The 14,626-nt window shown below is 39.5% G+C and overlaps 1 protein-coding gene across 1 annotated transcript; it reads left to right on the forward strand.

The window, feature by feature from the left end:
• Positions 1 to 3,419: 3,419 nt before the first annotated feature.
• On the forward strand, positions 3,420 to 7,790 carry LOC124158082. Its single transcript, XM_046533258.1, has 3 exons — positions 3,420 to 3,900; positions 4,009 to 4,123; positions 5,781 to 7,790. The coding sequence occupies exons 1-3, from the start codon at positions 3,754 to 3,756 to the stop codon at positions 6,635 to 6,637; spliced, it is 1,119 nt and encodes a 372-aa protein (XP_046389214.1). The 5' UTR covers positions 3,420 to 3,753; the 3' UTR covers positions 6,638 to 7,790.
• The last annotated feature ends 6,836 nt before the right edge of the window (positions 7,791 to 14,626 follow it).

Consider the following 14,626-nt stretch of genomic DNA (forward strand, 5'->3'; position numbering starts at 1 on the left):
ATTAACTAAAAAATCCTGTACCAGAGCCCAGATGGCTAATGGCACCTTCTCTCCGCCTAATATGTATTAGGGCATTTTCTCATCTTCTTTGGCATCAGTTGGACTAAACACTCAACTGCAATTCACCTGGAATGAAAAGAAAATTTTGATCATCTAACAGTCCAAGAAGATTATCATGAGTGCGTGAAATATATTTGGCAATAAAAATTGTAATCAGTAACTAGAACCCATTATTATTTTATAAATTAATTGGTTACCATTACAAGTATATTGAAAATAACTATCCTGAGCATTTTAAAAATTTAACAATAGGTTTGTGGACCATAGTGAGTTTAGTTCATTTTAACCACAATTTAAGACTATTTACTATGTATCCGCAAAATGCATAATGCTTATAATTTAGAGTATTCAAACAAGAGTAGAAGAAAATATCAGATATCTGACATTCAACTTAAATGATTTTGATCAGCTAATAGTTCATGAATATCATCAGCCATGCGTAAAGTATTTAGATATACAGTGGAACTTGTTTAGTACGTTTCTGAAGGGACCACAAAAAATGAACGTACTAACCAGGAAAACGTGCTAACGAGGAAAGTAAAAAATAGCAGTCGGGGTAATTGCAATCTGTGGAAAAGTCGTCATAATTACAATTACTATCGGTAGTTCTCGTAGGATCGCCTTCCTGAACTCTTTTCACCTTTAAAATAAAGAAAATGGGCGCTACATTGAAAACTGATAAGCACCATCGAAGATACCGTTAGTAAGTACATGAATTTGAATTTTAGTTATGTTCAATTGTATTTGACAAAATATATTTTTCACTAATGATGTTTCATTGAGTTTTTTTTATGTACTTTCATTCGTGTGGTTTCATGCAATATTTTTTGCACAACTCAGCATAATGAAATTTCTGTTTAACAAACCTATAAGAAAATTCACCACAAAATTCAGCTTCCAAAAAGGCAAAATGTAGTCATACCACACACAGCCATATATTTTAAACGGCATACACTAAATTTGTTATTCATTCTCACCCATTGTTAAACCATAGAACTCTTTTGGTAAACTTAAAACTTTGTTAAAATAATCGTGAAAATTATATACATCATTATTTACACTGTTCAACATAGATTATGTCCTAGAGACATAGTTGGTCGATCTTAGATATATTTTTCATTCTTATTCCAAATCTGTGCTTATATTCTTTTTATGACGTCTATTTCCTTAGGACAGCTTAATGAATATTTTTCCATTTACAGAGGTAGTCATTTAATTCATTCATATCTCGTTATAGCATCATTGGCATAGCCAGGGGGGTGTCCAGGGGATCCGGACCCCCCCCCCCCAGAATATAAAAACAAAATTATTTTCCTTCATAAAAGAAAATGAAACATTGAAAAATCATGAATTTAAAAATTATTTCTTTAATAAATAAAGTTTTGTCGATTATTAAAATTAGTTGAAAAACCATTACTTTTTATCCTGTTTTTCAAACATTTTCCCCCATGGCTTCGGACCTCCCCCCCGAACGAAATTCCTCGCTACACCACTGGATAGCAAGTGAGCAAGTGAAAATGAAACTTTCCTGCCTGCACATGAACATATTTCATAACCACAGCCCATCTCACACGGTGCAAGAACGGCCGCATTGAGGTACGTTACACTCCCAATTACATATATCCTAGTGGGCTGAGATGACAGGGAGAAGAGACGGCACGAACAATCGGAATACACGGATAAACCAAACTTCGACTTTTAATTTTTTTTAAATATTTGTAAGGGTGTCTCGATTGCCGTCTCGTGCCACCTCGGTTTCGCTCTCAGGGTAACGGAAGAATCGCAGAGTCGCGTTCGAGTGATGGGTCCAGTATCTGAAACTCATAACACGTTGCAACCTCTTGCGTGGGATCCATCCTCGTGCATGACTCTGACACCCTACTCCAATTAACAACTTGCAACCAGGGATGGCAAGCGAAACTAAACGAAAGTCAAAACCAGTAAAATTTCAATAATTTCGTTCCCAGAAATAAAATGTAGAAACGAAACGAAAAGGAATTAAACCCGAAGAGCTAAACTGAGGGTCGAAATGAAATTGGAGTCAAAACTACTTCGGGTCGAAATTAAACTAAACCTCTGGGACGAAACGAAACTCGTATTACGTTTCGCACCGGAGGGACCACGTGATTCACCTTCGAACAGTTTAGTTTCGACCCACCACCGTCTCAAAAGATTCATCCACAAAATCGAAAGGCAGGTGCCCGTCAGTGGTAAATAAATTGACCCAGTAGGGTCACAGTCAACGTCATAAGGACGGCAAAAAGAATAGCATACCAAATAGGTGTCGATTCTTGGGTTTTTAAGGGTGCCCAAGTCAATGGTATTCTCCGAATACCCGTATTATACACGAATTGACCTTCAAGATAAATACGGAGGTCAAAGGTCATAGAGTTAACCGACTGGCCATCATGACAAACAACATGTCGAACCATAGGTTTTAAAGGGTGCCCAAGTCATTTTTGCAGTTCATGGATCCGCATTGTTATTTTTTGACCTTCGGAGGTCATAATGGGGGTCAAAGGTCAATGAGTTAACCGACTGGCCATCATGACAAACAACATGTCGAACCATAGGTTTTAAAGGGTGCCCAAGTCATTTTTGCAGTTCATGGATCCGCATTGTTATTTTTTGACCTTCGGAGGTCATAATGGGGGTCAAAGGTCAATGAGTTAACCGACTGGCCATCATGACAAACAACATGTCGAACCATAGGTTTTAAAGGGTGCCCAAGTCATTTTTGCAGTTCATGGATCCGCATTGTTATTTTTTGACCTTCGGAGGTCATAATGGGGGTCAAAGGTCAATGAGTTAACCGACTGACCATCATGACAAACAACATGTCGAACCATAGGTTTTAAAGGGTGCCCAAGTCATTTTTGCAGTTCATGGATCCGTATTGTTATTTGTTGACCTTCGGAGGTCATAATGGGGGTCAAAGGTCAATGAGTTAACCGACTGGCCATCATGACAAACAACATGTCGAACCATAGGTTTTAAAGGGTGCCCAAGTCATTTTTGCAGTTCATGGATCCGTATTGTTATTTGTTGACCTTCGGAGGGCATAATGGGGGTCAAAGGTCATAGAGTTAACCGACTGACCATAATGACAAACAACATGTCGAACCATAGGTTTTAAAGGGTGCCCAAGTCATTTTTGCAGTTCATGGATCCGTAAGGTTAATAGTTGACCTTCGGAGGGCATAATGGGGGTCAAAGGTCAGTGAATTAATTTTTACTGAAGTCACTTTGACGTATCACCATATTGTCTTTGATTGAAACCCTAGTATGTGGGAACGAAATAATAATATTTATGATTAAGAAATATGTCCTACTAGTTACAACATTAGACTCTTGTTAGTCTCGACTCGATACGGGATAAAAAGAATATAAAAAATATTTCATTTAATAATGTAAACATGAATGAATCAGATATATTATGCTAACCAAATATATATTTACTAGCAAAAAACTTATCGTATTTGCTGTAGTAAAACACTTATACAATGCTTTATTAATTACTAGAAACCGAATTATTATCCACCTATCATTTATAATAAATGAATACATTAACATCTAATCTCAACAATCAACGCAAAATGATCAATAACTCCGGTGCTAGCTTGTTTTATTAGTACCACGATCCTTGCGTACGAATGACCATTTCGCGTTCAGTGTTCTATTTGTGGTCAAGGTATGAGTGCACAAGTGCCCCATGCAGCAAGAGGCGGAAGGCCGAGCCTCGCCTTCATTCAAAGCTACTTTTCATTTGATGAAGAAACCGGCTGCTCTACCTGTACTATTGAAGACGACAAAGGAATGCAATGTGGCCAAACATTTAAGGTAAGTTGATATTTTCCATGAATTAATAGAAATGAAAACTATAGTAATTATAGAATGAAACGGTATGAGATAGTTCGCCTATTAGATTAATACTGTTTTCTTTTGCAGGGAAAGGCATCGTGCAAATTGGAGAAGCATGTGCATACTAAACATCCTGCATCAAATGCTTTATGTGCAATTATTAAAGCTAGGATAGAAATGGAGAAAGAAAGGATTCATAAAAGTAAGTTGGCAGCGTTAGTTGTGCCGAATAAATTCTAAATGAAAGCTAAGTGAATTTGGCTTTATTTTTCAATGCTTTATAAAAATTATGTTATTAGACAGCAATATTTAGATAATAATAGATTAATATGACATTGCAATATATCCATAATTTGGTGATGGTTTTTCGGGTTTACACCGCGTTGATACATGTTTTGCGGACGACAGTTTCGGGCGCGTTCCAGCTCCCGTCTTCGGATCCAAATGATTTGCAGATCTGTGATCCTTATTTATTTACAGCTAGTCAGACGGATGTTGATTTTTAATTCCATTGTTGGAAAAGCCGTTTGAAAGATGAGGATAAAGGATAGCCGTCTTCCCTATTGACGTTCTTTGGGTGACTCGCTATTTCAATCGCCTCCCTTATCAGCCTAGGGAAATATTTATTTTCCCTGGCGATGATTTTCGATTCCTTGAAAAGTATGACGTGCCCAGGTTCCGACCATGCATGCTCTGCAACCGCAGAAAGACGAAAATTTTTCTTTTCGGTTGCCTTAAGATGTTCATTTATTCTGCATTTGAGGGATCTAGATGTTTGCCCGATGTATGATAAACCACAGGAACACGTTACTTCATACACTCCTTCATAGATATGACGCCAAACATGGCGTTCTGACGCGATTTATAAGTTTGAAGAAGACCTCTGACCTCCTCCGGAGTGAAAAAGATCGTCATCCATCAGATATCTATGAAGGAGTGTATGAAGTAACGTGTTCCTGTGGTTTATCATACATCGGGCAAACATCTAGATCCCTCAAATGCAGAATAAATGAACATCTTAAGGCAACCGAAAAGAAAAATTTTCGTCTTTCTGCGGTTGCAGAGCATGCATGGTCGGAACCTGGGCACGTCATACTTTTCAAGGAATCGAAAATCATCGCCAGGGAAAATAAATATTTCCCTAGGCTGATAAGGGAGTCGATTGAAATAGCGAGTCACCCAAAGAACGTCAATAGGGAAGACGGCTATCCTTTATCCTCATCTTTCAAACGGCTTTTCCAACAATGGAATTAAAAATCAACATCCGTCTGACTAGCTGTAAATAAATAAGGATCACAGATCTGCAAATCATTTGGACCCGAAGACGGGAGCTGGAACGCGCCCGAAACTGTCGTCCGCAAAACATGTATCAACGCGGTGTAAACCCGAAAAACCATCACCAATAAACTAACCGCGGAAGCCTCCGTAATATATCCATAATTTATTTTAGCACGACACGAATCGTCGTTTCCACAACATTCTCAATTGTTGAAACAACGACATGCATCATACTTAAATAAATTTAGTGGAAATACTGCAATACCTTATTTAAATAATATTAAAATCTTCCACCACATCTTATAACATATGATACAAGATATAATATAAAATAATTTCAATTAACTGTGAATTCGTCAAGGCTGTGTTCATAAGCTGACATTATTCTTTGTTTCTAAGCTTGGAACAAAATATGAACAGAATAATGTGGACAGATAAATATGAACACGGAAATGAGGTCTGCTGTTATGGCAAATTGCGTCACGGATGAAAATTACATTCGTGGGAGGCCTCATTGTTCCTCAATTATTCTCATTCAACGAGTAAAGGTTAACTTTTTCAATAACTCATTTCTTTTTCAGGGTATTCCCATGAACACAATGAGCAAGAGAGGCAGACCAACACTCCTGGACCTTCCAGAACAACCGTGAGAAAGCGCAAGGCAGACACAATCACGATCAAGATGTCAAAGACTCGACTCTTCGAAGCCTGTAGAGAGCTCACGACAAAAAATGGGCGTCCATTTAGTGTTGTAGAGGATAGTGGGATGATGATGATAATTGATCCCATAGTAAATGCACTAAGGGAACAATCTGGAGAAACCAACTTATGCGTCAACCGAAAGAATATTCGGGATAGTGTTCAAGAAGAGGCCGCTGCGATGCGGGAACAGATTAAGGCAGATGTAATTGGTAGGCTAATTTGTTTAAAATTAGACTGTGCCACAAGGTTAGAGAGATCTGTCATAGGAATAAACATTCAATTCATAATGGAAGGGAAAATAATCCTACGCAATCTTTGTGTCAAACAGCTTTATTGTGCACATACGGCTGAAAACTTGAAGACCGAAATCAAAAATGTTCTACATACTTATGGGATTTCGTTAAAGCAAATATATTCAATTACAACGGACAATGCATCAAATATGATTAAAACAGTTTCCCTCTTGAGAGAAGATTTTATGGAGAGCTGTTCCAGCGAAGAGGAAGAACCTATCAAAAGTGATGCAGATAGTGAAGAACTGGACGGACAAAAAGTAGATTTAGCTTTAGGCGTCGATGGTAATGATGAATATTCAGGTATTGGCACTGATTCCTCGGATAATGCGTCTTCATCCTTATTGCTGTGGCCTAAAACAATCGATGATGTACTACACTCTCTTAAAGAATGTGCATTATCGGCCAACGGTGTGCGGCCCATACCCTTGAGCTGGCAGTAGGTGACGCTCTGAAAAGTCACAGGGGAATAATAAATAAAGCACAGACCATGTGCAAATCACTAAGAAATCCCTCGTCGTCTGAATTTCTCCGTGGCCTAGGGCTCGCAAAGCCAATAATTAACTGCGAAACTCGTTGGCATTCTACTGCTGACATGTTGGAGTCCCTATTGCGCCTGAAAAATGTAAGTGCAGAGGCAATGAAAAAATGCCGTAGAAAAGTTTTCTTATCGGAGGCGGAATGGAATGAATTGTCCAACATGAGTTCTGCCTTAATTCCATGTAGGATAGCCATTAAGAAAGTACAGGCCGAACAATTGACCGTGGGCGACTTTCTTGAAGCGTGGCTAAGATGTAAGCTAACTATAGCGGGAATGACCTCAATACAACTAGCACAAGATATTTTTGACGCGATGCAACGCAGAGAAAAGACTATTTCACCAAGATACAGTTATTGGAGCGATTTATATCGATCCTAGGTATCAAGTGTTGCTGTCAGGGGACGAGAAGGGAAGGGCCATAGAGTTCCTAGCTTCATTGTGGTCGCGTCTACAGGAGTTGGCGGGTATAAAAGAAGCTCGGAGGGAACCAGCAGTTTCTGACGAAGAATTGGTGGTAGATAATGACGAAGATCCAATTGAAAGCCTTCTGAAAAATAAAGAGAGAATCCAGAAGCAAAACTCACCAGGGTGCAACCGTGGAATTTCCATCAAAACGTTATTGGAAGAGTTCTCTGGGGTCCCGAGAATAAGTAAAAGTCAGAACATTTTGCTGTATTGGGAATCACAAAAGTCAAAGAAACCTGAGTTGTATGCTTTGGCTAACGTAGCATTAACCCTTCCGATGACGCAAGTTAGTGTTGAACGGATTTTCTCAAATTTGAAATTCGTTCTCAGCGTTCTGCGCGGTAAACTATGTCCTCAAGTGGTAGAAGATGTTCTGCTTGTCAGATGCAATAAGTTATTCAAAGATAGTTATATATGAACCTTTTTTTCACTACTCTTCACGGAAGTGTTTGTTATTTTGATATTTTAAATAAATCTTTAAGCGTTTGTACCATTAATGTAGCCTCATACCTTTCTGCCATTTATAGAATTTATTGTTTAAAATATTTGGCGAGTTGGCATACAAATATTAAAAATTCTAATTTTAAAAAGTTTGTTTTCTTTAATGCGTTTTGGCATCTCCAAACTTGTACTCTAGTTGAATGCTATTTCTTTGTAATACAGTGAAATGCAATTATCGCATATGCATATGTTAAAAAAAATATTACACATATACATATACTAGGGTTCCAATCAAAGATAATATGGTGATACGTCATCGTAACTTCAGTATTGGCACCAAAGATCCGCTCTCGCCTCCCGAACCCGGCGCGGAAAAATATTTTTACGGTTCTAACATGAAACTTCAAGTTTGTTCTCTAGAATGTTAGAGTGGCTTACGAGAGGATTCTGGAAGGCGACTTTATGAGTTGAAATGCCGTATTAATTATTTGATTAGTGAAAAGGGCATTTATAGGGAAATAACTCTACGACCTTTGACCCCCATTATGACCTCCGAAGGTAAACTATTAACCTTACCGATCCATGAACTGCATAAATGACTTGGGCACCCTTTAAAACCTATGGTTCGACATGTTGTTTGTCATGATGGTCAGTCGGTTAACTCTATGACCTTTGACCCCCATTATGCCCTCCGAAGGTCAACAAATAACAATACGGATCCATGAACTGCAAAAATGACTTGGGCACCCTTTAAAACCTATGGTTCGACATGTTGTTTGTCATGATGGCCAGTCGGTTAACTCTATGACCTTTGACCCACATTATGACCTTCGAATGTCAACAAATAACAATACGGATCCATGAACTGCATAAATGACTTGGGCACCCTTTAAAACCTATGGTTCGACATGTTGTTTGTCATTATGGTGAGTCGGTTAACTCTATGACCTTTGACCCCCATTATGCCCTCCGAAGGTCAACAAATAACAATACGGATCCATGAACTGCAAAAATGACTTGGGCACCCTTTAAAACCTATGGTTCGACATGTTGTTTGTCATGATGGCCAGTCGGTTAACTCATTGACCTTTGACCCCCATTATGACCTCCGAAGGTCAAAAAATAACAATGCGGATCCATGAACTGCAAAAATGACTTGGGCACCCTTTAAAACCTATGGTTCGACATGATGGTTGTCATTATGGTCAGTCGGTTAACTCTATGACCTTTGACCCCCATTATGCCCTCCGAAGGTCAAAAAATAACAATGCGGATCCATGAACTGCATAAATGACTTGGGCACCCTTTAAAACCTATGGTTCGACATGATGGTTGTCATGATGGCCAGTATGTAAATTCATTGACCTTTGACCCCATTATGACCTCCGAAGGTCAACAAATAACAATACGGATCCATGAACTGCAAAAATGACTTGGGAACCCTTTAAAACCTATGGTTCGACATGTTGTTTGTCATGATGGTCAGTCGGTTAACTCACTGACCTTTGACCCCCATTATGACCTTCGAAGGACAACTATTAACCTTACGGATCCATGAACTGCAAAAATGACTTGGGCACCCTTTAAAACCTATGGTTCGACGCGTGGGTTGTCATGATGGCCAGTATGTAAATTCATTGACCCTTGACCTCCGTATTAATCTGGAAGGGCAATTCGTGGATAGTACGGGTATAAAAAGAATGCCATTGACTTGGACACCGCTTAAAACCCAAGAATCGACACCTTTTTGGTATGCTATTCTTTTTGCCACCCTTATGACGTTGACTGTGACCTTTCGGGGTCAATTTATTTAACATAAACGGCTTAACGGTAAACGGAAACTGGCCATTCGATATTTAGCAGAATTTTTTTCCTCTCTACAAGTATGTCAAATGTGAGGGATGGAAACTATTCTCTTGTATCCCCCTCCCATCAACTTTGGGATGGAATTTTAACTATGAGCAGCAGAGTTTCGATTAATTTAGTTTTGTTCCTGGGAATTAAATTTCGTCCCGGGTCGAAATTATACTCATTTGTGATTTTAATTTCGTGCTGGAACGAAACTAAACCCTGGCCTCGTATTTTCGTTTCACTCCGGGTCGAAACTAAACCGTTTCGTTTAGTTTCGCTTGCCATCCCTGCTTGCAACATGCTCTCGCGTGGGAATTGGTCTCCGCGTATTCCTCCAACACTTTATGCCGTAACACGTTGCAGTATCTTGGCGTGGGAAGGCGTATGATGTGCATAATCATGCGACCTCTTCCGGCCAATAGGAAGATGCCGAGAGGGTCACGAGACGGACGCGACACGGGAGGAAGCCTCTTGGAGGGAATAGTCTTACGCTGTATCTCGGAGGGGGAGTTTGTACCTGCGCTCTGACAATTAAACGTGTGGAACCAGACTTGTCATCGCATTCTGCCTTCTACGAACCTGGCCCTTCCTGTAAGCTTAGTGCTTACATATTTATAATGAAGGTAAAGCAAACAATTTATTTTTATTTACGTACATTTTCTCTTATTTAAGATTGCTTTCTGGGTTCACTAAGAGCTTTCTTCACCCAATCTTTTTAGAGATGATAGCACGAGTGTACTTGTATCCCTACTGGTCCATATAAGACCTGGAAATATGAGACGCTTGGAAAAAGGAACACGGAGCTCCCATGAATGCAGCTAACACACGATCGCATCCATTTTACGATTGGAATAATAAGCCCTGTGTTTTCTAACATTAAAATGCAGTCATTCTGGTGATTTTGCATACAATTTTATTTATAATGAAGATTGCGGAAAACATCAAATGAGAGTTAAAATCATGCATTGATAATCTGCGACACTGATATGCCACAGCTGGATAATTTGGAGTATTTGAAAAGGGATTATACGCAAAAAAGTAGAAAATTCACCACAAAATTCAGCTTCCAAAAAGGCAAAATGTAAAGTCATACCACACTCAGCCAAACATTTTAAACAGCATGTGGGAGGCATATGACCAATATTTGTTACTAGTTCTCACCAATTTTTAAACCATAAAACTCTTTTGATGAACTTTAAACTGTCAAAATAACCTTTAACGCTTTATATATATTGATCATTTATAATTAATGCCGCAGCTGGATAATTTGGAGTATTTGAAAAGGGATTACAGTAAACTCTTGATTTTACGAAGTTTTCAATTATACGAAGTGATATTGTGGTCCTGGCGAAAAGCCTATGCTAAATACATGGCACTATTGGATTATACAAAGTTTCGATTATATGAAATGATTTGAATTTACGAACCTCGGCTTGGTCCCTAGGAGCAAATGGCATTCGTTTATACGAACTACGGCGAAAAAATTGTCAACCAAACTAGTTACGCCGGCATAAAAAGCTAAAAAATCAGCGCTTCCAACTGTGGTCCATCAAAAGTGCGAAATCGTAAATGATAATGCAACTTTGGAGAGAAATGGATCGCCAAAAACCTCACTGTGGGAATTTAGGGGAAGTAGGAGTTCAGTAAAAATATCGCGGCTGACATTATGCCCCTATTTACGTGCCTGTTCGTAAACATATCATCGACAATAATTCGTAGTTTAACATGTCATGAAGGTCACTCAGGGTATTTCTTACACTCCTACTTAAACCCTACGTAATTGAATCATACCACGAATATGTCAAAAGTCCATAAAAATACTCAAATTTCAACGTTCTTGCGGGTTAATAATCTATAATAATAACCTCGTGACAACACTTTTCTCAGTAACAGTTGGAAATATGAGGAAGGAAGAGAATTAATGCACTCGGTGATAGAGGAAATATATTTCATTTTAGACGCTAACGTTATATTTTGGAGGGGGGGAAGGTCGGGGAAAATACTGCGGTTGCCAGCGACAAGAGATGGGGAGAAGTAGTAAGGATATCACTGATGATATCATATTTTATACACGAGCCTATATTGAGGGAGAAATGGCTCCTCTATTGCTAATTCGAATGGGGATTTGATGATTCTGTGCATTAAGTTTTCGCCCAAGCACATTGGTATCTATCCACAAGGCTGTCTGGCTGTCTTTCGTCCTGAAAGCGCTGAATCGTACCGGATGGGCTTGTGCTTAATTCACGAGGGTGCGAAGGGCTTCAGTCTGTGCCTTGCGAGTGCGTAAGCAACAACCAGTGCTTCTCTGGATCTACAATAGTAACATTTTCTTAGCGAGTGTGTTTGAAATTTGGGAATATGGAGCCTTCACAGCTAAAACAAAAAAGAAGAGTATAACCTTTAGAAATAAAAATGAAAATTATTGAAGAGGAGAAGGCAAAGAGATTAACTAAAAGTGAGATAGCGGAAAAGTTTGGAATCCCACTGTCGACTTTGCCGACAATTCTAGCAAACAGCGGCAAACTACAAGAAAAAGTGGGGTCGGGTGTTTCGCTGAAAAGGAAATATCTGAGCTGCGCCAAGTTCGCGGAGGTTGAAGAGGAGCTATACACTTTCTTTTGTAAGTGCCGTGAGCAAAATCTTCCAATTAGTGGGCCAATATTACAAGAAAAGGCCGAATACATAGCCTTGCAACAGAAAAATTGACGATTTTAAATGTTCTGGTGGGTGGTTGACTAATTTTAAATCAAGATTCAACATTGTATCTCTGAAGATAAGTGGGGAAGAAGGCTCTGTTAGTACTGAAATTATTGATAAATGGCACATCGATAACGATGATATACTTCAAGAATATAGTCCCAGAGATCGCTACAATTTTGATGAAACTGGGCTATTTTCTAATACATTACCTGACGCAACCCTGGGTTTCAAAGGGCAGGGGTGCCATGAGGGGAAAAAGAGTAAAGTGCATGTTACTGTGGGGCTGTGCGTCAACCAAACAGGCACGGACAAAATCAAGCCCGTTGTCATTGGGAAATTTGAAAAGCCACGGTGCTTAAAACATGTAAAATTGGAAGCCATCCCAGTTTTTTACCATGCAAATAAAAACAGCTGGATGACCCGAGAAATTTTCCAGCAAACAGTTATACTACAGAGAAAAATTGCTGGAGAGAACCGCAAAACTTTTTTAATAATGGATAATGCCACCGTTCATAAATACGTGGAAGATCTAAAATTGGCTAATGTTCGAGTCCTCTTTTTACCCCCGAACTCGACTAGCAAGTCCCAGCCCTTGGACCAAGGCATTATCCAGGATTTTTAAGTCCTATACCAGAAGGAGCTTGAGCGGTATTACTTGCGATGGATCGGTATGTATACATTCATCTATTTTGCTCATGTGCGTTTGGATATCGATTTAGATATTTTTATTCATGATTATCATTCTTTCAAATCTATTTGCTACTTTTAGAAATGGGAACAGAAATGAATAACATCCCGAAATGGACGTTGATACATGCAATCCACGCCATAGCCGAGTCCTGGAGAGAGATTTCCTCCACTACCATCGCAAATTGCTGGAAATCGGCCGGATTCCCTCCGATAGCGCATCATGAGGATGTTCTCGAGGTTAGTAATTGATACAACTAACCTAATAGTAATTTTACTGCTTTAATATCACGGCTCTGGTTGAATCGTTATGTTGTACCTTCAGGAAGCCGCGGCAGATGAAATCGCGGAGGAGATTAGTGGCTTAAAAGAAGATTTTAAAAAATATTTGGAAAAAGCAGGAGCACAGCGCGCAACAGCTAGTGATTATATTGTGCTAGATGATGATCTCCAGGCTTGCGATGATTCGACGCCGGTGCCTGTGTCCGAAGAAGCAGCGGCCGGGACTAGTCAGAATAGCAGTGACGACGATGATGAAAGTGAGGAAGTAATTCCACCTAATAAAAAAGAAGTATACGCTGCCTTCCAAACATTCAAGACATTTTGATCTGGCTAACGATTTGGACCCCCAATTTAATTACCACATATGCAAGTTAGAAACCATGGTGGAAGCGGCAATGGAGAAGGGAAAAAGCAAAAAAATAACAGATTTTTTTGGGTAATATCTTTTCGTGTATATATCTAGGCCTTTGTGAATAAACAACTTAAATATCTCAAGTAACAGGCTCTATTTACCGCCAATTTATTTTTCAGGCTTCTTGTAATGAAGACGCACTTCCAAGTCTAACCATCAACTTTCTTCTCATGCGCTTCCCCATTTTCCCATGCTGAGAATTCTTTCTTTCCCAATTCTTTGTTTACTCCCTCCTGCCGCCTTTGGCTGATCTTGCTGACACCCACCTTACGCATCCCAAACCCCTCCTTCCCCAGCATATCCCATTCACTCCCTTCCTAAGGTCACGGAGCTTGCTTGCGTCGCAACAAAATACGGCCCCCAAACGTAGTCTGAGGCAGAGCTGAAGGACCTTTCCCCACCCTTCTTTCTCCTGCCCCCTTCACCTCTCCTTATGCTGACCACACTTATTTCCTAGGGCAATCCCCATCCCACTCCTATTCACCCCATCCACTGGGAATGTTCTCCGACTGTAGAGAAGGGCATGGTTCATATTTACTGGCAAGGGGGGGTAAGTTTTTAACCGGAGAGAGGCTGGAGAAGTATCTTCCATTGTCAGGGAAATGGTGCCGTGCTTATAAAATTGTCGCTCTTCTTCTCTGCTGACTTAAAAATTGAAATTTAATTATTTTCTTTGCGCTTTCCACTCTATATTTATTTACGATTATGACACGCCTATTTTTTAGTGCTAAAACTAAGAAAATCTTTTCTCTATGTCAATGATCCTTTGCATAACTTTCAATACGGCGGAAAAAGAAACACGAAAACTAAATGAGGTGAAGGTACAGGTTTTTGCGTATCATTTTTGGGAATCCACGCAAGTGAACCAATATTTCACCACGTTGAGAAATGTTAAAACGTCTCTTGTAGGAAAACAATCAATGTGGATAATAACGTTTCTCTCCCTATTTCTCCGAAACTGTAAGATGTTTCTCCTGTCGTTTTTCCGGTTGGAACCTTGCTCCTGTCGGCATAAAAGGAGAAAAACATACTATATGAACAGGTCACCTCACA

This window comes from Ischnura elegans, chromosome 4 (genome assembly GCF_921293095.1).
Source record: "Ischnura elegans chromosome 4, ioIscEleg1.1, whole genome shotgun sequence".
NCBI lineage: Eukaryota > Metazoa > Arthropoda > Insecta > Odonata > Coenagrionidae > Ischnura > Ischnura elegans.

Excerpts from the sequence above, each read along its gene's own strand:
- LOC124158082 (XM_046533258.1), top strand. The coding sequence starts at position 3,754 with ATGAGTGCACAAGTGCCCCATGCAGCAAGAGGCGGAAGGCCGAGCCTC. Across the intron at positions 3,901-4,008 it reads AATGTGGCCAAACATTTAAG|GGAAAGGCATCGTGCAAATT; the intron begins GTAAGTTGATAT and ends TTTCTTTTGCAG. Across the intron at positions 4,124-5,780 it reads GAAAGAAAGGATTCATAAAA|GGTATTCCCATGAACACAAT; the intron begins GTAAGTTGGCAG and ends TTTCTTTTTCAG.